At 44.9% G+C, this 23,084-nt stretch overlaps 8 protein-coding genes across 8 annotated transcripts; 3 read left to right on the top strand and 5 right to left on the bottom strand.

The window, feature by feature from the left end:
• Positions 1–5,979: 5,979 nt before the first annotated feature.
• On the bottom strand, positions 5,980–7,223 carry LAJ45_06623 (uncharacterized protein; the record flags this gene model as incomplete). The annotated part of the gene is made up of 5 exons (XM_046116185.1): positions 5,980–6,191; positions 6,243–6,378; positions 6,430–6,750; positions 6,817–7,004; positions 7,049–7,223. 5 exons carry the CDS (start codon positions 7,221–7,223, stop codon positions 5,980–5,982), a joined length of 1,032 nt encoding a protein of 343 aa, XP_045970388.1.
• Positions 7,224–8,106: 883 nt separating this feature from the next.
• On the top strand, positions 8,107–9,389 carry LAJ45_06622 (uncharacterized protein; the record flags this gene model as incomplete). Its single annotated transcript, XM_046116184.1, has 5 exons — positions 8,107–8,244; positions 8,294–8,408; positions 8,458–8,645; positions 8,710–9,222; positions 9,276–9,389. The coding sequence occupies 5 exons, from the start codon at positions 8,107–8,109 to the stop codon at positions 9,387–9,389; spliced, it is 1,068 nt and encodes a 355-aa protein (XP_045970387.1).
• A 3,462-nt stretch (positions 9,390–12,851) lies between these two features.
• LAJ45_06621 (uncharacterized protein) lies at positions 12,852–13,391 on the bottom strand (the record flags this gene model as incomplete). Its single annotated transcript, XM_046116183.1, has 3 exons — positions 12,852–12,875; positions 12,944–13,180; positions 13,239–13,391. 3 exons carry the CDS (start codon positions 13,389–13,391, stop codon positions 12,852–12,854), a joined length of 414 nt encoding a protein of 137 aa, XP_045970386.1.
• Positions 13,392–13,909: 518 nt separating this feature from the next.
• LAJ45_06620 (uncharacterized protein) lies at positions 13,910–15,343 on the bottom strand (the record flags this gene model as incomplete). Its single annotated transcript, XM_046116182.1, has 3 exons — positions 13,910–14,677; positions 14,747–15,204; positions 15,319–15,343. The coding sequence occupies 3 exons, from the start codon at positions 15,341–15,343 to the stop codon at positions 13,910–13,912; spliced, it is 1,251 nt and encodes a 416-aa protein (XP_045970385.1).
• A 487-nt stretch (positions 15,344–15,830) lies between these two features.
• On the bottom strand, positions 15,831–18,291 carry LAJ45_06619 (uncharacterized protein; the record flags this gene model as incomplete). Its single annotated transcript, XM_046116181.1, has 4 exons — positions 15,831–16,113; positions 16,380–16,499; positions 16,586–18,219; positions 18,289–18,291. 4 exons carry the CDS (start codon positions 18,289–18,291, stop codon positions 15,831–15,833), a joined length of 2,040 nt encoding a protein of 679 aa, XP_045970384.1.
• An 814-nt stretch (positions 18,292–19,105) lies between these two features.
• LAJ45_06618 (uncharacterized protein) lies at positions 19,106–19,669 on the top strand (the record flags this gene model as incomplete). The annotated part of the gene is made up of 1 exon (XM_046116180.1): positions 19,106–19,669. The coding sequence occupies one exon, from the start codon at positions 19,106–19,108 to the stop codon at positions 19,667–19,669; it is 564 nt and encodes a 187-aa protein (XP_045970383.1).
• A 1,081-nt stretch (positions 19,670–20,750) lies between these two features.
• On the top strand, positions 20,751–21,134 carry LAJ45_06617 (uncharacterized protein; the record flags this gene model as incomplete). The annotated part of the gene is made up of 1 exon (XM_046116179.1): positions 20,751–21,134. One exon carries the CDS (start codon positions 20,751–20,753, stop codon positions 21,132–21,134), a length of 384 nt encoding a protein of 127 aa, XP_045970382.1.
• Positions 21,135–22,404: 1,270 nt separating this feature from the next.
• Positions 22,405–22,758, bottom strand: LAJ45_06616 (uncharacterized protein; the record flags this gene model as incomplete). The annotated part of the gene is made up of 1 exon (XM_046116178.1): positions 22,405–22,758. One exon carries the CDS (start codon positions 22,756–22,758, stop codon positions 22,405–22,407), a length of 354 nt encoding a protein of 117 aa, XP_045970381.1.
• Positions 22,759–23,084: the final 326 nt, after the last annotated feature.

Below are 23,084 nucleotides of genomic sequence, written 5' to 3'. Positions count from 1 at the left end.
TTAAGTACCCGAGGCGGAAGAAATAATTGATACTCGCTACTCAGACTATTATAATGCTCCGAAGAACGACTACGAGAGCTTTCAGGAGTATGAGGATGATGTAACGGGGGCAGCCTATCTATGTATCGCTAGAATCCAATAGAATAGATGCGGCCGTGGAAGATAGAAATCAGGTGCAGATTTATTCAAAGATACTATCATTAGAACTCAATAATCCTTAAGGGCTCTGCTACCGATAATAGGAGATGATTCTGATAAGTTTCGATGAGGATTCCGGACAGTTGGGCGGGAATGATCCTGAGTACTTATACTCCAAAGGACTCTGTTCTCTGCTCCTACTTACTAGGTTCCGGTGCTGCCTTCCAGCGGAAGGGAAGCAATTCCATCGCCACCGCGCTTCTCTCTAAGCGTCAGCGAGTGCTTCCGGTTCCGAAGGCAACCACCCTTAGTCAAAGCTTTTGTAACACCTGCAGCCTTTGTTGCCACACAACTGGGGCCTGCATGAATGAGCTGCCACTCAGGTGTAAGCTTAATTATTGCTGTAGAGCTTTCGCTTATTGTAGACTTCCCAGGCGTAATCCCTTCCATTACCGGCGGACTTCACATGCTCAGAGGATGTAGAGGATCGCCGAGCACTCAGAGCTTCACTCTGGCTGGCCTTCTAATCATTGGCGAGGCACAGACTCATCAGTCATTGCTCCCATGAGTAGATCCTCTTCCTAGCGCTCAGAATGTAGTTACTCTGACGGCTGGTAGCTAACCACACTGCCGGTACTTGCATGTCACTGTGCAACTGGCTTCTAACAATAACTCTCAGCATGTAACCGGGCCCTGTGTGTACTAATACACCAGACAGTTGAAAAGGCTCCATTACAGATGAACTGTATGATGAACCTCAAGCCCTCGCCTTAATGTTAGATGCAGAGGTCTCAGACTGTTGGAAAGGGACCTCATACAATTCAAGAACTGCCAGAGCACTGGACAACGCTCAAAGGAAACCAATTGCTGTTGTAGCGGAGGTAATTACTTCTTGCGACGTATCGGTGGATGTGGTACAGGTTCGACTCCATCTCGCCCCTCAATGCTTTTCAAACTTTTAGTATTAGTGGTCAACAGTTTAGAGAGGAACTTGTCGGGGCGCGAAAGTAATACGTAAACAAAGGAGAGCAGCACCCACTCTAGCACCCAGTCAGAATGCATGCTAGAGAGCACTGCCAGCATCCCAGAGAGCACCCCCGACATCCCAGATAGCACCCCCAACACCCTCACAGTATAGCCCCTCTGCACTTATTTTTCTACATTAATATACTTCTTCTATGCCCTAGATCGATTTTTCCTTCATGTAATCTCGCAACGGAATGTCGTCTCCCACGTACCGGAAATATTGTTCTTTACCCCGTAGCAAAGTAATTGGCAAGCACTCTGTTAACAGTCGTTCCGGGAATTATCTATATATCGTATTTTAAATCTTTCGATGGGGTAAGAATGCTAGGGGTTAGGGATCCCGAATTCCCATAGCCCATAACTCCTACCCTTATTTGCCTGATATTGACAGCAATCTAGTACGGCAACCGCACGTAGTTAACAGGGAGTTACTTGAAGCCTAATAATTTTCAGTCAAAGAATGTGGCTTTTGTGAGTAAGCATGGCCCGATACCCTCATTGATATGGCGAGTGACTTGGGAGTAATGCCGGAAGCTATTAGGATTATACGGGATTGCCCAACTGATATCTAAACACTACTAGAAACGTTCAACAGTATGAGCAACGTTTAGAAGATGGGAAATAAATAGAACCAGGAGGCGACCTTGTAGGTAATCAAAGACAACCTTTGAGAAAAGGAATTATACTTCTAGATGCCGGTATTCCGAGTGGTATTCTAAATGATTACCCTAATAGATACGAAATAAAAAGGGGGTAACCATTGAGGTGTTACCGGAGGAGGATTTCAACGGGGACAATGAAGCGTTGGTTGCGGATTGTGCCAAATTCCAAATGCTCAGAGAACAGGCACGAGTACTTCAGGAGGGCGGGTTTGTTCCGACAGTACCCAGTAAAGAGTGATTAATGCCCAACCTCGCGGTATTGACACCGAAGAGGAGGGGGAGGAGTAAGGGGAGTAGCTGTGATTACTTGTAGCGAGGGATTATGGAAGGAGGGAGAGCAGGATTTGTAGAACAATCGCGAGTGTTAAGGCAGATAGTGGAGGATTTGTTCTTCTCCGTATACATTATTGGAGTTAGTTGGGATATTTAAATAGCATATCATTTGAGTATTAGGTGGGGTATCACGATATTGAATAGACCAATGCTATCGGTCCAGTCGTGGGTGCTATGGAGGCAGTAGAGATCGTCTTCAGCATGATGTTTTGGTAATCTCATTGGGGGATTTTGAATCCTATAGCCTGGTACCGTAGAGAAGTGTAATCCAGGAGAGAATGGGGTACCGACATATAGGAAACGGTACATCATGTGTGACTCAGATTTCAAAGCACCTGATCTGGCAAATTCAGGAGGCGTCAGGGCAATAAGTCTATCCTAGGGCCAACCGAAGAAGTTGGGAGTAATACGAGCGTAGTAAGGATAAACAAGCAGGCAACTAGCATACCCTCTACATATTAGTCTAAAGAGCGCAAATCAATCCAATTATATAAGTATTATTACAACTGAAACCATAAATCATTAACAGGAATCGGAAAGTTTAGTTTATCCACGAATCAGATTACATCAGCAAGCTACCGTATGTCTCCAGAGACTTCTACTTCTCTCTAGAGACAGCTGCTGAGGCGAATTGTCTCCTCAAATCTTCCGTGGATACTCGTTTCTCGCTTACTCCCTTGAACCTCAGGAGCTGCCCTGTTTTCTCCGTATGCTCTATAGGGATATTATCCAAGACCTCCACCGAATACCGAACACCTGTACCGGAGTCTGTTAGAGGTTCAGATAGAACGTTGTCAGAATACAAACTAATGATTAAACACACCGGGCAGCGTCTCAATTGTTATATACTGCTTGAGGAGCCTTGGCCACAACTAGACTGTCTTATAGTTAATATTCGAAGATTTTGGCCAGAAGCAAACAATCCTTTTAATACAACTTGAAATCTGACTGAAAGTTCTAGAACAGACGTGAGTAGGTTTAAAGCCTTCTATAAGGTTTTGGGAGCCCTTGCTTGTGCGACTAGGTTTAAATTGTATTTTTATAAGTGAGATTAAACCTTATTTATCCTACAAACACTATATGGCGAAGGGTATCCTGTATGGGATGAATGTGTTTCTTACAGGTGATAAATGGGCCAACAAAGTCAATTATTAACTCGAAAAGAACCGTTTCATTAGTGACCCTGACAGCTATACGGTAAAGATTTTTTGTTTTCGGTTAGCATTTTAGAAGACTCCAATGGACTTCAGACAGGCAGTTGGCAATTACAGGCTCCGGAAATCCTGTACGTGATATTTCTGAAGTATTACAAAGACGAAAAGATGCATGGTACAAAGAATCCTCATTTCGTCGATGGTAATTCTCCAGAATTGGTATGCATGGTCTGTACGGGGATCTGGTTTGTCCTCCGATATTGGACAACTGTAGATTACATAGAAGTTGTGCTCAACACGAGCCAGAATATGGATATGATTCGTAAGGCGTCTCCAGCCCTGTGGACGGCTCTTACTGCCTTTTGAAAGTGAAGCAACGCATTCTAGGATTAAAGATACATGGAAGAAGAGAAATGTACAGTACCAAGTGGGTACTTTAGAAGTGATACGAGAAATGCTTGGAGAGAATGTCCGAATCCCCATCCAACTACACATGATGCTGCACGTACTAATAACGTTACTATATAGGTTGAGTAATTATAAGAACCTGAGGAGGTGATATCGAAGGTGGGACCGAAGGAAGATGATGAGCCATTGGCATCAGATATTACGCCCTGGAGGGCTGCAAACGCCTATCGCAAGGCATAGGGAGATAGAGTTACGGTCGAGTATATCAAGTTTGACAATACTTGTTTGTCAACATTACTGGTTGAGAGGGTAAAGGAGCTATATGAAGCGGCAGATGTTACACCAACAGCTTCAGAAGCCTAACACGAGCATAGGAAGCATAATCGTTAGGAATTCCTTTCGTGGAGATGGATAAATAAATGTATTGTCTCTACGCTCTATCAGTAATTTTGTATGCTAATATATTACTATTTGCTTGGGTTTGGGTTACTGAATTTCAATGAGCCTTGTTAGAGTCTTCTCGGAGGTTCTCCTGAAACATCAGTAGAGCGGCTGGGTACGCAGCAGAGGATAGTGGGAAGACAAGGTGCTTGGGAGAGGGTATGAGGTAGATATTTCCCTCTCCCATGTCAGGAGAGTTTAGGAAGGCTCGCTCAACCTTGTGTAGGAGTGCGAGGGGATGAAGAGTTTTCCAACTGGCTCAGTAGAGTGTAGAATACCTTCCCGAACCCTCGGTAGTGTGAATGGGGGTATAATAAATTCCTTAATGATTCAGGATAGAATAAGATTGCCCCGTAGATATCAGGAGGGTGTGGGAGAGGTTGAACTTCTTTCTTATTGGCTCAAGAGAGAATTGGACGCCTTGTCTATCTCTCGGGAGGGTGTGAAAGTGGTTAAATAATATTCTTAATAACTCATTGGAGTATAGGAAGACGCGTCAAGCGCTCAGGATTCCATTTGAGGGTGTGAAAAGTTTTTTTATTGGATCAGGAGAGTTTAAAATTGGGTAAACGGGTTTCCTACTAACTCAAGAGATTGTCAGGATTGTGTATACGTAAATGCGTATTTGTGATTATTATTTTACTAATAGATCACTACCGGTATTGCATGAGGGCAGGGGATAAGAATCGTCCTATAGAGTGTATCGGAGACGTCATTCATTTTCGGGATTGCATGTTGAGGCTTTTAAAATTCTATATCTGTTATGGTGAAATGCTGTAACAACTCTCGTATAGCCTCCCGAACAATTAAGAAGTCTCCGGACGATTAGTCGAGTTTGCGAACCACAGAAGAGAATTAAAGTTTGTCGGGTATGTCCGGAGATCTCCCATGTCTCCCGTTCCTCTGGTCAAGTTGGTACGGTTTGCTGAAGTAGTAACTATTACTTATTAACCACATTCCTATAAATACAGCAGTAATTTCAATAAATCCAAAGCAAGGAAAACTCCCAAATTAAATCCAAAAGCTCTCGTAATATTGTCAATGTTATCAGCTGTCGTTCCCATTCTAATCTTCAACTGCTAATAGTTCACAAAACTCAGACTTTATGAACTAAAAAATTTCGCCGTGAATTTTGTATTAAATTATTCCCCGATTTCCATTTCAATCCAAAAAACCAACAAACGTATATTTCTTAAATTGAAGTTGTAAATATAATATTGACAAACCCAAAACTGATTTAATGAATATGAATAAGAATAAAAATATGAATATGAATATGAATACGAATAAGAATATGAATATGAATATGAATATGAATATGAATATGAATATGAATTATAATACTAAATACAAATTATTCCAAATATAAAATATGTATTATGCATTATAATACTAAATACGAATTATTTCAAATATGAAATATGTATTATGCATTATAGTGAATCAGAAATAACGAAATACGTATTATTTACGTCAATAAAGCTCAATCCATAAATAAGAAAATTTAAATTAAAAGAGTGGGGGAAATAATCCTACGTAATATGTATTATTTCAAATTTATATATTACTTAATACGTATTATTTCACAAATTAATTCATATAATTCAATTACGTTAAATATAAACACAATGTATTGGAATTTGAATATATTTGAGACAATTATTCAAGTATAAAATGAAATGTATTTAATAAAAAAATAAATACCCAATATGAAAGAACAAAACCTACGTAAAATCCAAAAAATATCTAACATCCAAAAAAATACCAATGTTTCAAATATGAAATATGAAATATGAAATAGAAAATTAAAAACCAATTTACAAAGCACCAAGTCTTTCCATGAATTCAGGTGGAATACAAATCTCCTCCAAAGTGTTAACCTGCTCCTTTAATCTTTGCACCTGCTCACTCATGGCATCCAATTTCTCCTGCAATTCAATCTTCTCCAACACCAGCCTTTTTTTCTCCAAATCAAACTCCTGTGCCTTTGACTTCAAAGTGGAATCAATCAAGTCTCTAACACCTGATGCTGGAATATTATCAGTATGGACAAAACATCAATTGGAACCGAAATACATACCACCACTAAACATAGCTTTCATAAGCACATTATCATCAATGGCACCACTCCTCATCAAATTTTGTGTTTTATTACCTGATGTAGGGCCCATTGTTTTGGGTATGGATTTGGGGGTTTGGAGTTTGATTTGTTTGTTCTATCTGATGTCAGTAAAATTATTAAAACAACAGGGAAGTGTAATACCTACACTAATACCAATTTCACTATCACCCTCCTTGTCATCAAGTCTTTGTCTTTTACCCAACCCAACTGATGTTTTTGATGGATGTGGTGAACATGTTTGTTTGGGGTGCACACTATGTTCCCCAGCACCCAATTGATTCAGTGGTTTGGGCTTTTTCAACTCAATTGTTGGATGGGGCTTTGGGGTCCTGCTGATGTTTTTTGGTGTTTTGCCATTTATGGGATTGAAAGAGCTTCTGGGAAGATTGTGTTGAGGTGTTTTGGTGATAACATCACCCTCACTATCTGAACTAGATGTGCTGGATTTGTATTGGTTCTTGCTTAACTAAACTTACAGTTAGAACATTTGTATTTGGAATATGGGATTTGGAATTTGAATTACCTTACTCACTTCAGCATATATCTCACCAGTACTAAGAAACACCCTCAAGTCATGTTGGTCCTTCTGTGATAAGTGACCAAGGGTAGATGTATCCTTTAAACTCCTTGCCCTTTTATCAAATACCCAATGAAACCCTTGTCTTTTGGCTGGCTTCAATGTGGCATCCTTTTCAGCAATAGGATTTTGAAATAGTGTTTCTGGATTATATTAGCATAATACAATTTTGGAGGTAGTGAAATACCTAAATGTGCCCTAATGTGAGCCTTGCTGTGGCTCAATTCTCTACTCTTCTTAACTGATTGAGGAGCTCCCTTTTCATAGGGATCCAACAATTCCATATCAGGATAATTGGGTGTTGACAAAACATATTTGGTGTCTGGGTTGATGAAGGTGAGAAAGGTAGTTGGGGCAACCATTATGAAATTGTATTGAAGAGTGTATTTGGGTGGGGAAAAATGTGTATTAATTGATAAATATTTGAGTGGAAATTGTGTATTGATGGGATTTGGGTAGTGTGCTGAAGGATGAAGGAAGGGGGAGAATAACTCTGTATTTAACAATTGCACAATAACATATTTGAGAACTGGAAGCGCTAACTCCTACGAGTTAGTACGATTTCGACACATGTGAATATTAATGTTGGGTAATATTGCAAGGTTTGATTGTTACATCACGTAAAATTTAGATTATTTCAAATTTGATATCGTATGACATTATAGTGGGGGTGGAATCCAACACTTGTGATATGACCGCATATCTGTATTATTACACTATATTGTGTGATAAGTGCGCATATGTGTATTATTAGTATTTGATATATCATTCATATGCAAGTAATATGAAATGTGATATGTTACGACAAATGAAATAACAGCGATCATTTGCATTTGTGGTGAAACATACTAGGCTTCCCCTGCAGGATACGCATTATGCAGTTGGAATGGCAAAACACCAACCGCATAATGCAGTTGGATTTCAAATATTGTTCTGATAAGCATTGACCCCCATACTTTTATGAAACACAATGAGTCATACGATTGCAGGATAGATTACTGAAACAGGCAATGAAAAAATTTTCACCTGAGCGCATGCGTTAGTGTGTGCAAGATTACACATTTTTGAAATACTGTATTACCCAACTAATTCAAATTTCGGATTTGTTGCTGAATAATACAACTAAGGATAGAATATTAAAGCGTGGTTTTCCCACCACATATTCATCAATCAAGCACTTCTGTTATAATCATACACCTTTTATATCTTTACCCCAATTCCAATAACTCTTTACAAACATTCACAATGTCACACTATTCAGCCAACTCAATTAGAGACAACATTTCCATTGCCACCAATGAAGATCTATTTCCACAACCTCCAACTGAAAATGAGGAGGAAGAGGGGGAGGTTGCTTCAATTGTAGAAGTACAGCTACAAGAGGTGAGATGACATTCAATCTTGTATTGTGTTTGGCTGACATGTATTGTAGGTGCACTCCAATGACAATACAGGTGTTGCAGCTCAAGCTATTGCAGATGTATTGCAACAACACATTAAAGGGGAAAATAAGGATCTCATTTGCAACCAAATACAATCACTCTGCAGTATGTCTATCTCCTCATTTCATTAAACATTTCACTAATACACATTTAGAATTCATTCTTGAATTATCCAACAACACATCACACAATCCAACAGATTCCAAGAAGATTGAATTCCAGGCAACCAAAATCCAGGAGATTAAATCTGAAAATGAGCAATTGAAATACAAAGTCAATAAGTTGGAAAAGAGGTTGAGGGAATGGGAGGATTGGAGATCAGACTTGTATAGCAGCAAGAAGGTCAGTATTTCAATTTCAATTTCAATTTCATATTACATTAACTAAAATTGAAATACTTTATTAGATCAAATTACAACAACAGAAGGTGGAGTTGAAGTGTAATATGGATGCAGCTAAAAGGGAGAGGGATGTAATCCTCAAACTTCCTGACACTGCCACCAAATACTTTGAACTCAAATCCCCCTCTTGTCAGCTTTTTACCAACAGTTTGAAAGAACTGTGTTCAAGGAAAATGAGAGACAGGGTGTCATGGCTTGATGACAGTGTTATTAATACATTCTTTGTTATTTTGACACAGGAAATCTGTCAGGTATATGGGATGGGATATACTATCACATTGAATTCTCACTACTCCAAACACTTTTTGGATCTTCCTGAGGGTGAGAAGGATGAGGATCTAACACCCAGACTTGCCAGAGCTGGTTACTCATTCAAAAACACTAAGTATTTCATATTCCCTATATACCTGCATGGGACTGAACATTGGGTTTTGGTTTGGGTTGATTTGGATGCAAGGAGTGTTATTGTATACAATACACTCAAAAGTATCCAATTTGATTATTCAGCATTAGGGAATGTAAGACAATCCCTTTCTAATTGCATATTTCAAAAAATGCTAATAAAATACAGAATATTCTTTTTGCCATAGAGGCATACCAACAGGCCAGGCAGAATCAGGAGCAACTGAACACTGATGATTGGAATATTTCATTAAATACTGTAAGTTATACACCTAACGTTTGAAAATTATTTCCATTACTAAAACAGTTAGGATTATCAACAAAGGGGTTCAGCAAGCTGTGGGGTTCATGTATGTATTTTGGCCAAAATGATTGCATTTGGAGAGGATTTGAAGGTATGGGGTTCTGATGACTATGCAGTCAATGGTTATAGGGATTTCATTTTGGGTGTTTTTATGTCTTATTGTATTAAAGTTTAAATTTTTCTTGGTTATTATATTTGTATTTCAATTTCACTTTTGATAAATTCGTATTTCAATTTCACTTTTAATTATTTGGGAAATTTCTTCCATTCTATTACCATTTAAATAAAGGCTGTATACACAATTTGAATTCCAATTTCTAAACAAATTCATATTCATATTTGTATATTTATACCAATATTCGCATTATTACGTATTCGAAATCTGAAATATATTTTGATATATTTTGACAGCAAATTAGTATTCATAATACTTGCGTATTCATAACTTCTATTTTAGCTTCAAATCTTTATTAACAGAAATAGTCATTTGAATTCAGAGTCTCATATGATAACTTTTTATTGTTGCTAAACATAACCATTTATAATATCATATTTCGAATATTTCATCATTGCAGTTAACCATTTTCGTAGATTTGAAATGTGAAATATGTATTCACAAATTTTTGGGATACATATCAGTAAATTAGCGGAAAACGGGTTTCGTCATAACGTATCTATTCGCACAGATATCCAACTTCCCTTTCCGCGCCTAAAACTTCATTTATTGCAACCAATAACTCATTCCGCTGAACTAGAATGTGAGACATATTCTTTTGGCAGCTAGTGAGTATACAAAACGTATTATTTCGACTTTTAACGTCTAGTAGTTGTACCAAATATTACACCTCGCATCTTGACGCTACACCAACTCCCAAAAGGTTACTCACCGTGGCGAATATGTGTAAGTCATGACGCTAGCACTGACATTACCAGGAAATGACGTTAGGTTTGACATATCGTAAATCCAAACGTGCTTAGCTACCGGCCTATCTGCCTACCTTCCTCTCGACAGATATTTCAACACATAACTACTATCAGAATCGACACATTCCTCCTACCCGCAGTGATTCTTACCTCCTACCCCTACCTGCAACGAAGCCTAACTCCTACCAGCAGCGATGCCTACATCTACACCTACCTCCTAACAGCATCGACGAATGGAGACATCTTTACTTGCCTCCAAATTGTGACGACAGCACTGACAACACTATAGACTGCCAAACGAAACCAAATCGTCAAGTAATTCCATCAAATTAGAATCAAATCGATACCCAAAACGAAACCAAAACATCGAATGGCGCCAAGTCGATACCTAAATCAGAATCAAATCTACCGTCAAATCTACGCCCAATGGACAACTACCGGTGTACCCAATTGATTTTGATTGAGCTCCTCATTGACTTATAGGCAGGTATGCAGGCAGCCGGGCAGTTGAAGTTTGGAGTTTGGTAGAAAATGACTTGAGTGTGATTTGAACACTGAACATTGAGGGAGGATGTGTTTTTGTAGTAAGAAGAAGATACTATTGCGCCGCTGAAGTTCCATCGACAATGTGGGCATTAACACGCTCTATATATATAGATATTCTAATACCAAATGATCCTCCGATTTCAGATTCCCTGGGACTAATCCTTGTCTGAATCCATATTCCTTCCATGAGTCATACCTTATAGATTAGTAATTCCATACATAACCGATATCGCAATGTCCTATTTCTACACTTCCCCTCACTTGCCATATCGTATCAATTCTGATAATTTTGGGTGGGCTGATATCGTTAGTACTTTGGTCATTATGTTTGGAATATTGTCTTCGGTTGGGAGATAGAGGCGTTTGAAAGTTACGGCTCCAAGTTGTTCACGTATGTAGTGACACTGAACGTCAATGTGTTTGCACCGTCATGGAGACGTGGGCTCCAACAGAGTACGATAGACCCTTTATTGTCAGGGTGGATGTTGTATTGGTATTGTTGTTGGAGTTCGCATAAGGCGTTACGAATCCATACCAGTTGTCGAGCTGTGAGTGACAGAGCTATGTATTCGGCTTCTGTTGAGACTGCGACTGATTTCTGCTTCTGGCTTCTGCAACTAATGGTTGATTTTCCTAGTATGAATACCTATACTGAGGACGATTTTCAGTCATCTAGGTCTGCAGCGTAGGAACAATTTGAGAAACCATTGAGTGTTCGAGTGTTTCCTTTTGGGAAGAATAGGTTACAGTTTTTGGTTCCGTTGAGGTATCGGATTTTTCGTTTGGCTCCTCGTAGTTGGTCCTGATTTAAGCAGGAGGAGTACTGAGAGATGGCGGTAACGGTGTAGGTGATATCAGGTGTTGTTGCTATATTGGCATACATGAGTGAAACAATTATGGATTGATACTCATTTGTTTTCTTGATTTGCTTTTCCAGTTCGCCTTTATTAAGACTCAGATTCGGTTCGAGTTGTGTGCCGACTGTTTTCTAGTTATTCATTCCAAATTTGTGAAGGATTTTGTGGATGTATGCTAGTTGACAACGTGATGCTAATTTTTGTTACCGTTATTTCTATCCCCAGCAGGGATTTCGCATTGCCGAGACCCATACATTCAAAAGCTGCTTGTAGTAGTTGTCTGATTTCGGTTTTGAATAGGGAGTCGGGTCCGAATATCATGATTTTGTCAACCTCTACCGATATGTACAGTTGGTATTTCTTATATATGAAGATACATGTGTCGAATATGGATGGGACAAATCCTTTCCGTTGAAGGAAGTCTGTTAGGCAAGCGTACCATTCACGGGGTGATTGTTTTAGTCTATATACATCAGCAAACCTGTAGCCTTCGCCAGACGCCCGGGGCGCTCAGGGCGCTCAGGGCGCTCGGTAGGTAAACTACCTCTCCAGAGATACCGCCAGTGCTACTAGCGAGGTCTGGCGCACATTATTCCGCCCCAGCGCACACTAGTCCGCACAACGGGCCCCGACACTAAATAATAGCGCCCGGTGTAACTAGGACGTCACTCTACCCGCCAGAGAACGCCAGTTACACGGTTGGATATACTGACTGCTCCTGCAGCACTCTTCACTGCTCCAGCGGGCCCTGGGGATAGAATGATTGCCCTGACTCCCCCTGACGTTGCCGGATGGGGTGCTTTGAAATCTGGCTCATGCCCGACGTACCGATTCCTACATGTCGGCGCCCCGTTCTCTCTAAGCATACACCTCTCCGCCGTTCCGGCCTCTGGTATTCAGAATTCCCGCATGAGATTACAAAAACATCACTCGCACGACGATCTCTACTGTCTCCAGAGCACTCGCGACTGCACTTTGAGAATTGGTGTATTCAACACCGTGATCCTCCGCCTAATACTAAATTCAATACGCCATTTAACACCCTAACTAACACTAATACAATATACGAATCAGAAGAAATCCCCCACTATCTCCCTTAGCACTCGTGATTGTTCTACACATCCTCCTCCCCCCCCCACTATCTCCCTTAGCACTCGTGATTGTTCTACACATCCTCCTCCCCCCCCCTTCGTAATCCCCTGCTACAGGTAATTCCGTCTCTTCTTCTTCCTCCTCCCCCTCCTCTTCGGTGTCAATGCCGCGAAGTCGGGCATCAATCACTTCGTCCTGGGCGCTGTCGGAATCAACCCGACCTCCTGGAGCACTCGTGGGTGTTCTCCGAGCATCTCGGAATGCGGCAAGATCCGCAGCCAGAGCTTCATCGTCCTCGCTAAAACCCTCCTCCGGTATAATCTCAATCGTTACCCCTTTTTTATCTCGTATCTATTAGGGTTAGCATTTAGAATACCACTCGCATTACCGGCATCTAGAAGTATCATACCTTTTCTCGAAGGTTATCTTTGATTACCTCCAAGGATGCCTCCTGGTTCTGTTTACTTCTCCCCTTCCAAATGTTGCTCATCCTGTTGAACGTTTCTACTCGTGTTTGGATGTCAGCTTGGCAATCCCGTATAGCCCTAGGAGCATCCGTCATTGCTCCCAAGGCACTCGCCATATCAATGAGGGCATCGGGCCATACTTACTCACAACACTCTCATTCTGCGACTGAAAATTATCAGGCTTCACGTAACTCCCTGTTGACCACGCCCGAATGCCGTGCCAGATCGCCGTCGATATCAGGCAAATAAGGGTAGGGGTTATCTGCTCTAGAAATTCGGGATCCCTAACCTCTCGCATTCTTACCCCATCGAAGTATTTAAAATACAATATATCGATAATTTCCGGAGCCAGGAAGCGCAGTCGGTAGGTCTAGAATCTGTTACCGGCTATGCCGAGTGCTCTCTGGGCATCCACTGGCATCATACCTCGTAATGCTGTTGGGGGCTCAAGAAACGATCATTCTTCAAAAGGTATTCCACTTGAGCCGCCCTCGCCTCAGGCCCCAAAAAATTTCCAAGCCCGTATATCGTAGAGTCCGCCAGGTGCCCTTTCACCTCGTTCATCAAGTGGGAACGGACACGGGAGTGCAGACTTCTGACCTATCATTCTCAATTATGCTTCCAGAGCACTCGTAATCGTTCCAGGGGCACTCTCCTGTTTAATGACAACCTCATCAAGGTCTACTCTACACCCCACTCGGTGACTTGCAGTCGCCCACATGCTCACTACCAGTAACGAAAGTCTTGCTGCAGGTGGAAAGGGCTCATGTAGAAGAGTATGCTCCCCGATTAACACGCTACACTCCTTCTCAATCCTCTGAGCCTGCACTGACAGCACATTTGCACTCCTAGAGTTAGGGACCACAGACCTCTGAGTCAATTGGCTCGAAGGAATGTCGCCAGTGTTCTCAAAGACGTCGTGAGTGTCCTCCGGAATACTAACCTCGCTTCCCGGAATCAAAATACCCTCGTTTTCCGGCGTCGGAGTACTCTCGCCCCCCCCCCTAGATGAGGAAAGGTACTTGATTTCGTAAACTCTTCGCGATCTACCTTGACCGTGAAGTTGGCTTGAAGGAATCTGACGACTGCTCACAGAGTTCTCGCCAATTACCTCGCTAGGCGGTGAAGAACGATATGTCCGGTAAGTGGGGGACGACTCCCCGATTCGAGAGCGCATCGAGGAAAAATCGATATGGCGCGTAGAAGAGGTATACTCATGAGCATAAACAGGTGCAGAGGGCCTAGACTGTGAGGGTGTTGGGGGTGCTCTCTGGGATGCCGGGAGTGCTCTCTGGGATGCATTCTGGCTGGGTGCTGAAGTGGGTGCTGCTCTCCCTTGACCTTGTTTACGTATTACTTTCGCGCCCGGTCGAGTTCCCCTCTGAATCGTTAGCCACTAATACTTACATGTTAAAACGCATCAATGAGCGAGATAGAGTCGAACCTGTACCACGTCCACCGACACGTTGGAAGAAGCAATGACCTCCGCTACCGCGCCAGTTGGTTTCCTCCGAGCATTGCCCAGTGCTCTGGCAGTAGTCGGCTGAACTGTATGAGGTCTCTTTCCGACAGTCTGAGACTTCTGGGTGTAAGATGGGGGGGGGGCTTGAGGTTCATCCTCCGGTTCATCCTCATCCTCCTCAGAGCTCTCGTGGTCATTCTCCGGAGCATCATCATAGTCTGAGTGGCTAGTATCAACTATTTCTTCCACCTCTGGCGCCTCAATTGCCTCTGGCACCTCAATTGCCTCAGGCTCCTCCTGCGCTTCAAAATTATCAGTATGATCCTCGGGGAGATGAAATTCTACCCTCCTAGGACTGCTCCTCCCAGTGGCGGTTTCGGAGGAACGGAGAAGACCTTTCCGAGTTATTTGAGCGGCAGTGGTCGATTGACTACTCCGAGTTTGGGCTGGCAGTGGAGTCAATGTTCGGTAAAATATTTCAGACTCGTCAGTCAGTAAATCTTCATGTTCTTCAGGTCATTTTGGGAGTCGTGGGCGCTTTGGGGCAAGAGGTGCTGAACCGGAGGAGCGCTTGGTGGGAGCCATTCTGATGACTGGCAGGAATATCCGCAGTGCTCTAGGAGCACTCGCGATATCTTTGATTAGAAATCAATTCTTGGCGAGAAAATTTGCGCCGCTAATCAAGAAAAATTTGCACCGCTAATCCTCTTACGGCAGGGATCATCCTATGTTACCACAATTTCTGCACTCAACCGCATCATTTATCATCACTCGTTTTACTGCACTTTCTGAAGCGGTACCAAGTGCTCTGAGAGCAATCTAGGAGTTTGATTCGACTTTGAAATAAAAGCAATGCAATTACTACCTGGAATAATCTAATCTAATCTAATCTAATCCTATCCGATATAACCCATCCATTGATATACTCTCGCAAGACAAAGGGAAATCCAAAACACCAAATCGTACCGCACCTCAATAGCTATCGCGAGTGATCAGGGAGTAATCCTAACAACTATTAAAAGGTTAGTGACAATTCCGCAGGAAGGGAAGTTAGAGATTATACCAAAGGGAACTATTGATGCCCACCACCATCACCACCATCACCACCACCACCATCACCACCGCCTCCAGCTGGCCCACCACCACCATCACCACCGCCTCCAGCTGGCCCACCACCACCACCACCACCGCCTCCAGCTGGTCCTCCACCACCACCGCCGCCCGGAGGAGGAGGAGGTCCGCCCGGAGGCGGTGGAGGTCCTAGACCACCACCACCACCACCACCACCGCCACCACCACCACCACCACCACCACCACCACCACCACCACCACCACCACCACCACCACCACACCACCTCCAGCACCAGCAGCCGCGAGTGCGTCAGCAGCTCTCTTGGCTGCTATCCCGGCAGGTGTCCAGATCGTCCCCTGTAAGAAGTTTGGGTCAGCAACCCCGACACCCAAAGGATACTTCCTAAAGTATTTGGGGTCTAAATCGTCGATAGTATCCTGCTGTCTATCGCGACGCCTAACAAGAGTCTGAATTAGTCTTTGATTACTGGCATCAGTTCTAGGCATATATACCCTCAGTCCTTTGGCATTTATCCGGTGCTTTCCCTACTGGTAATCCGAATCCTCTGCAGGAATATCGATCATGCTATAATCATCTTCCCCAACGTGAGGGAAAGCCGGGTTCAACGGGGGGGATTCCGCACCACCCAGGTTAGCACCCGCGCCTGCTCTGTGTAGGACCGCCAATATCCTCCGAGGCCTGGCATTGCTGTTCTTCAACCAACCTTCGAGCTCCTCTGAATCGGTAATTTGTACCTCCACCGGCCGAACGGGAGGAACAGCTGCCGGAGGGACATTCTCAATTGCCCCCAGATAGTCCTGACTGCTCTGCCGGGTGCGGTGTGCTTCAGGATCAAGTTGCATAGCTCGGGGAAAGTTATCTTGGTCAAAATTCCGATGAACGAAGGTTCGTTCAGGGGATCATTCCAGTCATAAGTAGGTGGTGGGACGAGCATAAAGAATGCCCCTAGAGCATCGGGGTCCACCACGGTAACCATTATGGAAGGTCCCATGAGTTCCGGAGGTACTGCACGCTCTTTCCCTTTGCGAGAGCGTCTTCCGGCTGCCTGACCACCGCCGTCATCATCATCATCACTATCACCGGCAGCCTCTTTGAACTGACGGTCTCCCTGACCCCTTGATAACCTATCCTTCATACCAACATCTGCGATGAGCCACTGTAGAGCACTCGCCAGTGCTCTACGGGCATCGGAGTCACCCCCAGTCCAAATTGGCAGAAAACCGTTGAGGGAGGGCAAGTTCATCAAGTAAAGGCATAGGGCACTGAACGCAGCCATACCGGACGTGCTTTTATTGACCCAACCCACATTTTGCATTTCCGCCTTTAGGCTGTTGCGGATGCTGGTGTACACTCTAGGTAGGTTGAGTAAACATAAAGTCATCTTCGCTTTGCTTGCTTGAGTCATCTTGAATGCGGTCGAGCTCGGGGATGTCTCTTGAACACTCGGGGATGTCTCTTGGACAATCGGCGATGGCACGGGTCTAATTAGTCTCTGTCGTACTGGTGAGGGGTGGTCTATTAGTTCGGACGGGCTTGCACTAGAAAATAACCGAGAGGGGCGTCGGGGCTTGAATGTAGGGGTCTCCGGTGCAAGAACCTTCGGTGGAGCACTGACGGGTGTTGGTGAGGGAGTAGTAGAGCCTGCTGGGCCTGTTGAGGGGCCTGTTGCTGGGCCTGTTGCTGCTGGGCCTGTTGAGCGGACTGCACTAGACTTGGACCGAGTGAGAACTTGACTTGGGACTATGGTCTTCCGGGCAACGTTCTTTTGTGGAGCACGAGCGGGTGCTGGTGGGGTAGCACTAATCCTAAGTACGGTCGTCCGTACAAGGGCCTCTGGTGAAGCACTGCTGCGTGCTGAGGAAGCAGTGGAGACTGCTGCTAGTGGGCCTGTTGCTGGACCTGTTGCTGGGTCTTGATCGTCACTTATGTATGGTTCAGAGGGTTCGGAACCAAAGTCGGGAAAGGAGTCGGAATCAGTTAGGGTTGCTCCCCAGTTACTCGGGAAGATCCCTTCAGTGTCCGATGGAGCTAGGTTAGTATTTGGCGGAGTCCGGGTTTCAGTCCGGATTGGTGGAGGTACAGGGTTTTGTTTTCGGCTCTTGTTGATCGGGGTGAACCCGGAAAGCACTGGCGACTGCTTAGGGGGTGTTTCTGGTATCTCCTCCGGGATAGGCTTGACAGTTTTGCGGGACGATTTGCGACCTGAAGAAGTTCGGTGTTTCTTATGTTTTCGGGACGATTTGTGTTTCTTGGTTTTTCGGTGGGTCTTTTCGTTATCGTCTTCGTCTATGTCACGCAAACGCTTCTTATTGGGAAGTTGATTTATGTTCTGTGAGCTACCGGGAGTGCTCTGAGCGGTGTTTGGAGTCTGATAATGTTAATATATCACTGTGGTGAGTATGGTTCTAAAATTAATTGGATTAGGAGAGAGAAATACCATCTTATTTATAAAGATTGCAAAGGTTAAATCGCTTGAAAACGGAGGAACTTGAAGGATGAGATTTCAACAGGTAATGTTGAAAGCAATGGAAAACTTGAAGTGATAGGTAGAGGAGAACTGGAAGGTGGTTAGGAACTTCTCACGAACTTGAAGGAAGGGAGGGGTGCTCTTATACCGAGTACGATCAGCTTTTTTCTTGAGCTTATCACGCTTCCGAGAGCACCCACGAATGCTCTAGAAGCACTCGAGGGTGCTCGTACTCAATGTTTGCTTCAATATATGACGTTGATCTAAATGCTCCAGGCGCACTCGGGGATGCTCTGACGGTACCAATGGTGACGTCGATAACGTTCTGGTGTTGGGGTTGGTGCTTGTGTTCTTGTTGGTGTTGGTACTCTGTCCTCTAGGAAGCTGATTCGGAGAGAATGTATTCTTTGAGCTCGTAGTCGATATTAGTGTTGAATTTGGCGCTGAGAACACTGTCTCGATCTGAAGAGACTCCGCGAGTGCTCAGGGAGAGAGTGCAGATGCTCAGGGCGATAGAATCTAGCATAACTGGCCGCCTGATTGGGGTGGTGGGTGTTTCTTCGTGTTGGTGTTGATGTTTGTATTAGGTCGGTGATGTATGACATCAGACTCGTATTGAAAATCAGCCTTGCCGACCGGGGTGCAGGTGAGAGGAGCCTCATTGGCTGACAAATCAAATTATTCGAGCACTCTGCAGCAGCACCTGCAGGAAAGAGCCTCCTCGGCCTTGGCAGAAACCAAATTTTTAGAGCACTCAGGAGTGCTTTGCTAGCATCATGAGACTTCAATGAAATCGTCTTGCCCCTTTTGCAGCAAGCGGTACAGCTCCTCCGCGAACTTCGATAAACATCTTCGAACTACACATCCATTTGAAGCAGATGAATGGCTGGGAAACCAATTTTTACTCCTGGAGCGCGATCAAGAGGCACCCGATGACACTCACGACAGCCCGGAAGGCATTCACGATTCCTATTCAGATGCCCATGACGACTCGGATAGTTTGGAGAGCAACAGTATCAATTATCATGACCAAGATCCCGATAATAATTCAGATCTGGAATCCGAATCATATTTTATGATGGAAGAGACAGATGGAGATGCAAATAGGCATGAGGCAGCGACAACGATTTACGAGGGTGCTGGGGAGCGTCTCTACCGCTCGGAGGACTACGACGAATGCTCACAAAACCTTCTCCGATACCCGTGGCACCCATTCAACTCAGCATACGAGTTTAGAATGGCACGTTATTTCATATTGTCGAAGGCCTCACAAGGAAATATCGACAGTTTCTTTCTACACGCTCCGTCAAGCAGTGGCGAATGCTCCTACAGGACTGGCGAGGTTTTATAAAGAGGTTGGACGAAATGAATGACATATTGGGAAAGGCGAGCTGGCATCATTCGGAGGTGGATATTGGGGGAGAGAAAATCCCTTACTATTACCGGGATCCAATGGTAATTGTGCGATATCTTCTATGCCAACGGGCCTTTCGGGAGTCATTGGTGTACGCGCCAGTGGTAGAGCATAATGAATCTGGCGAGAGAATGTACGGGGAAATGCATACGGGAGATTGGTGGTGGGAGACGCAGGTCTGGTAAGCCTCACAAGTGCTCTAGAGGCAGTCGCTAATGCTTTCTGGACAGAATACCTTACCGGAGGGGTCGACTGTGGTACCAATTATATGCGCGTCAGATGGCACACATTTGACAAATTTTAGTGGGGATAAGAAAGCCTGGCCAATCTATTTTACCATCAGGAACATCAAGTCATCGGTCCGGAGCAAGCCCACCGGGCATTCGTTAATTCTCCTAGGGCTACTGCCAGTCCCACCTAAGCTCGGGAAGAACTCACTCGCTAATTCCGCTTTACGACGTCAGAGTCAAATGGCGCTGCATCGCGCCCTTGGGGAGATCTTTCAGAGCATTCGGGAGTGCTCTCAGGAAGGCGAGCTAATCGCATGCGCCGACGGGTACGAACGTCTATGCTTTCCGGTGTTGTCGGGTTGGATCGCTGATCAACCTGAGTATTCAAACTTACAAAATATTATACTAGCTCTTGTCCAAGATGCGAGGTGGAATTCCACAGTCTTGGGAGCACTCGCCGGAGCCCTACGCGCGATCACGAGGATTACCGGGAGAGGTAAAGCTATTCAGGGAGAACCCGGGAACCTGGACCGGTGGAATACCTTGTCGCGAGATCAGTAAAGACACTCTTCAATGCTTTCTGGGGTATGCGAGGGTTAATCCATACGATCTCACAAACCGGACATTCTGCACAATATCTACCTAGGGATGTTGAAGCACATGATGGAGTGGGTTCAGGCTTTCTTGAAGAAGCACAATCGATTGGAGGAATTTGACAAGGCTTGGGCCTCGATTGCGCCTTACCCTGGACTGGCAGTACCGAACAAGGCATATCGTGCCACAACCCAATGGCAAGGGAAGGAGATGAGAAATCTGGGCGGGTCGTTCTTGGAGCACTCGCGGCTGCTTTGAGAAACCCGGGGGTGGCTGTCAGGGGCGACTTCGCAAAGGCATTGAAATGTGTACGAGGCTTAATCGACTTCCACTTAATGGCGCAGTATGGGAGTCATACGACGAGCACACTGAATTATTTGGAGAGCTATCTCGAGGATTTCCATAAGCACAAGGATATCTTTTTAGAATTCCGGGCGTACAAGAGGACGGTTAAGGATGCGAGAGATCGGACAAAAGCTGTGAAGACCTCAGGCTCCCAGAGCGCTCAGCGAGGTTTGGAGGAGATTCGCGAGATACGGGAAAGGTCTCACTTCAACTTCATCAATTGCACGTGTTAACGCACTATCGGAACATGTCGAGCGCTTTGGAGCATTCCCCAGTACTCCACCGACATCAGCGAACTCGCCCATGTACGTCAATAAAAGAGGCATACGGAGCATCGAACAAGGTCGATGCTGCAACGCAGATACTGGACTATGGGGGGCGGCGGTTGGCGTTAGAGATTCGAATGCTGAATCTGAAAGACATTGTTGGAGGTCCTGAGAGCACTGACGACATCCTTTGGAGCCATCGAGATAACCTGAAGGAGTTACTTGAGATTTTTAAAATCGAAGACCGGAAAAAACACCAAATGAACGATCCATAGTAGAAGGCCGACTGCCTCTAAGGCGTCTTTTGCAACCCCTCCACGAAATCGGAAAGACTTTTCAATATTGCGGATGGACTGCAAATAAGCCATACCACGTTATATCGCCTGATAAAAGAGTATGCAGAGGATGCGGGATGCTCTCAAAGCTTTGCCGGAAGCTCTGAGAGCATTTTAGAGCGCCGGGTGGAGATGTTCACATGTTTGCAGGTTCCGATACCAATCTTCCAAAGACCTGAGGTGTACGAGGTTCACAATATCAGGTCTACGGGAAACGCAGCTTTTAGGAAAGGGAAATAAGAAAGGATTGGGTATGGGTGTCGGTAGCGTCCTCAGAGGAGTGGGGAGTATTTCGGGGACGCTTACCAGGACGTGTCGAGGCTTTGTTCAAGCTGCGGGACAGTGGGGGCGAGCCATAGACTATGTATAGTGGAGCTACTCGAGGCAAAGGATCGTGGTATGCTGATAGCTCACATGGGCTCCTGAAGTTGTAGGAGGAGGAGGAAGAGGATGGGGTCGTTTAATATTCGGAGTATATTGGGAATGGCCTATTTGTTTGAGGTGGAGACTGGTAATTGTTGGTAAATACTAGGATAGACTTGCGTACGTGAATGAATTTAGTTGAATACTTGTAAAGCCGTGAGGGCATTCTTGAGTGCTCTAGGAACGTTAGACCCAATTGGACTCTCTAATTCAAAATTCGTATGTTCTGCTATGCATGCGGATTGGAAGAAGGAGGTAAGTTTCGGGCCGCTCAGTATCTGAGTCTGTCTATCCAGCAAGCTCGCTCCAGGAGGTCAATGCCAGTCCATGTTTGCTGCTTATGCATGGACATTGAGCTTTTCAGAGAGCGTACCATGGCCTCAACCTCAAAGGCTAATTATGCCTTTCACGAATCGACAGAAACATAACGTCCGTCAAAGGTTGGGTAGTCGTCACCAGTATACAGGACAGTGCTCGTATCAGTATCCTGCGACTGACCGTACAGCGGCATTGAGGATACCCACGTTAGATATCTTTTGAGGGACTGGTGCGGCCTTCCTATCCTTTGAGGACGGTGTATCAATCCAAAGGAGCCCAAATGAGGGTTGCCTCACCTTGAGTGGGTATGACGAATGCCTCAGCTCTGTGAGCATTGGTGAGTGCTCTGGGAGCACTTCGCGGGAGCCCTCGCTGACGTTCGTGGGAAGCGTTCGCGGGAGCATTCGCATTCGCGGGAGCATTCGCGGGAGCATTGCGGGAGCATCGCGGAGCATTCGTGAGTGCCGTGAGAGCATTCGCCGTGCCGTGAGAGCTTCGTCGTGCCGTGAGAGCATTCAAGAAAACTGTGAGAGCATTGGGAAGTGCTCGCGTGTACTACTGACGTAATCAAAAGAAGCAAAAGTTCCTAGGTGCTGTGGGCGGAGTCACTCCATCCTAGCGTCTCCGGAGGGAGATGGAATCTGATGGCGGCCCAGGCGACCAGAGCATTGACGAGTGCCCTCCGACGTGAGCCATATCTCCTGGCGGTCCCAGAGAGTGGGACGGTCCTACGGCGGAGCCTGGCGCGAAGGTTGTACTCTGGCGGTGCCGGACGCGCTGGGGCGCTCGTGGCGCAGAATGCCCACCAGGACGTGGGGCTGCCCCTGGGTAATAGGCGAGC

The sequence above is a fragment of the Morchella importuna genome, assembly GCF_003444635.1.
Source record: "Morchella importuna strain M04M26 chromosome Unknown Morimp01GS020, whole genome shotgun sequence".
In the NCBI taxonomy this organism is placed as follows: Eukaryota; Fungi; Ascomycota; class Pezizomycetes; order Pezizales; family Morchellaceae; genus Morchella; species Morchella importuna.
The sequence above is the reverse complement of the archived record's forward strand: the minus strand, read 5'-3'. Positions and strand labels throughout refer to the sequence as shown.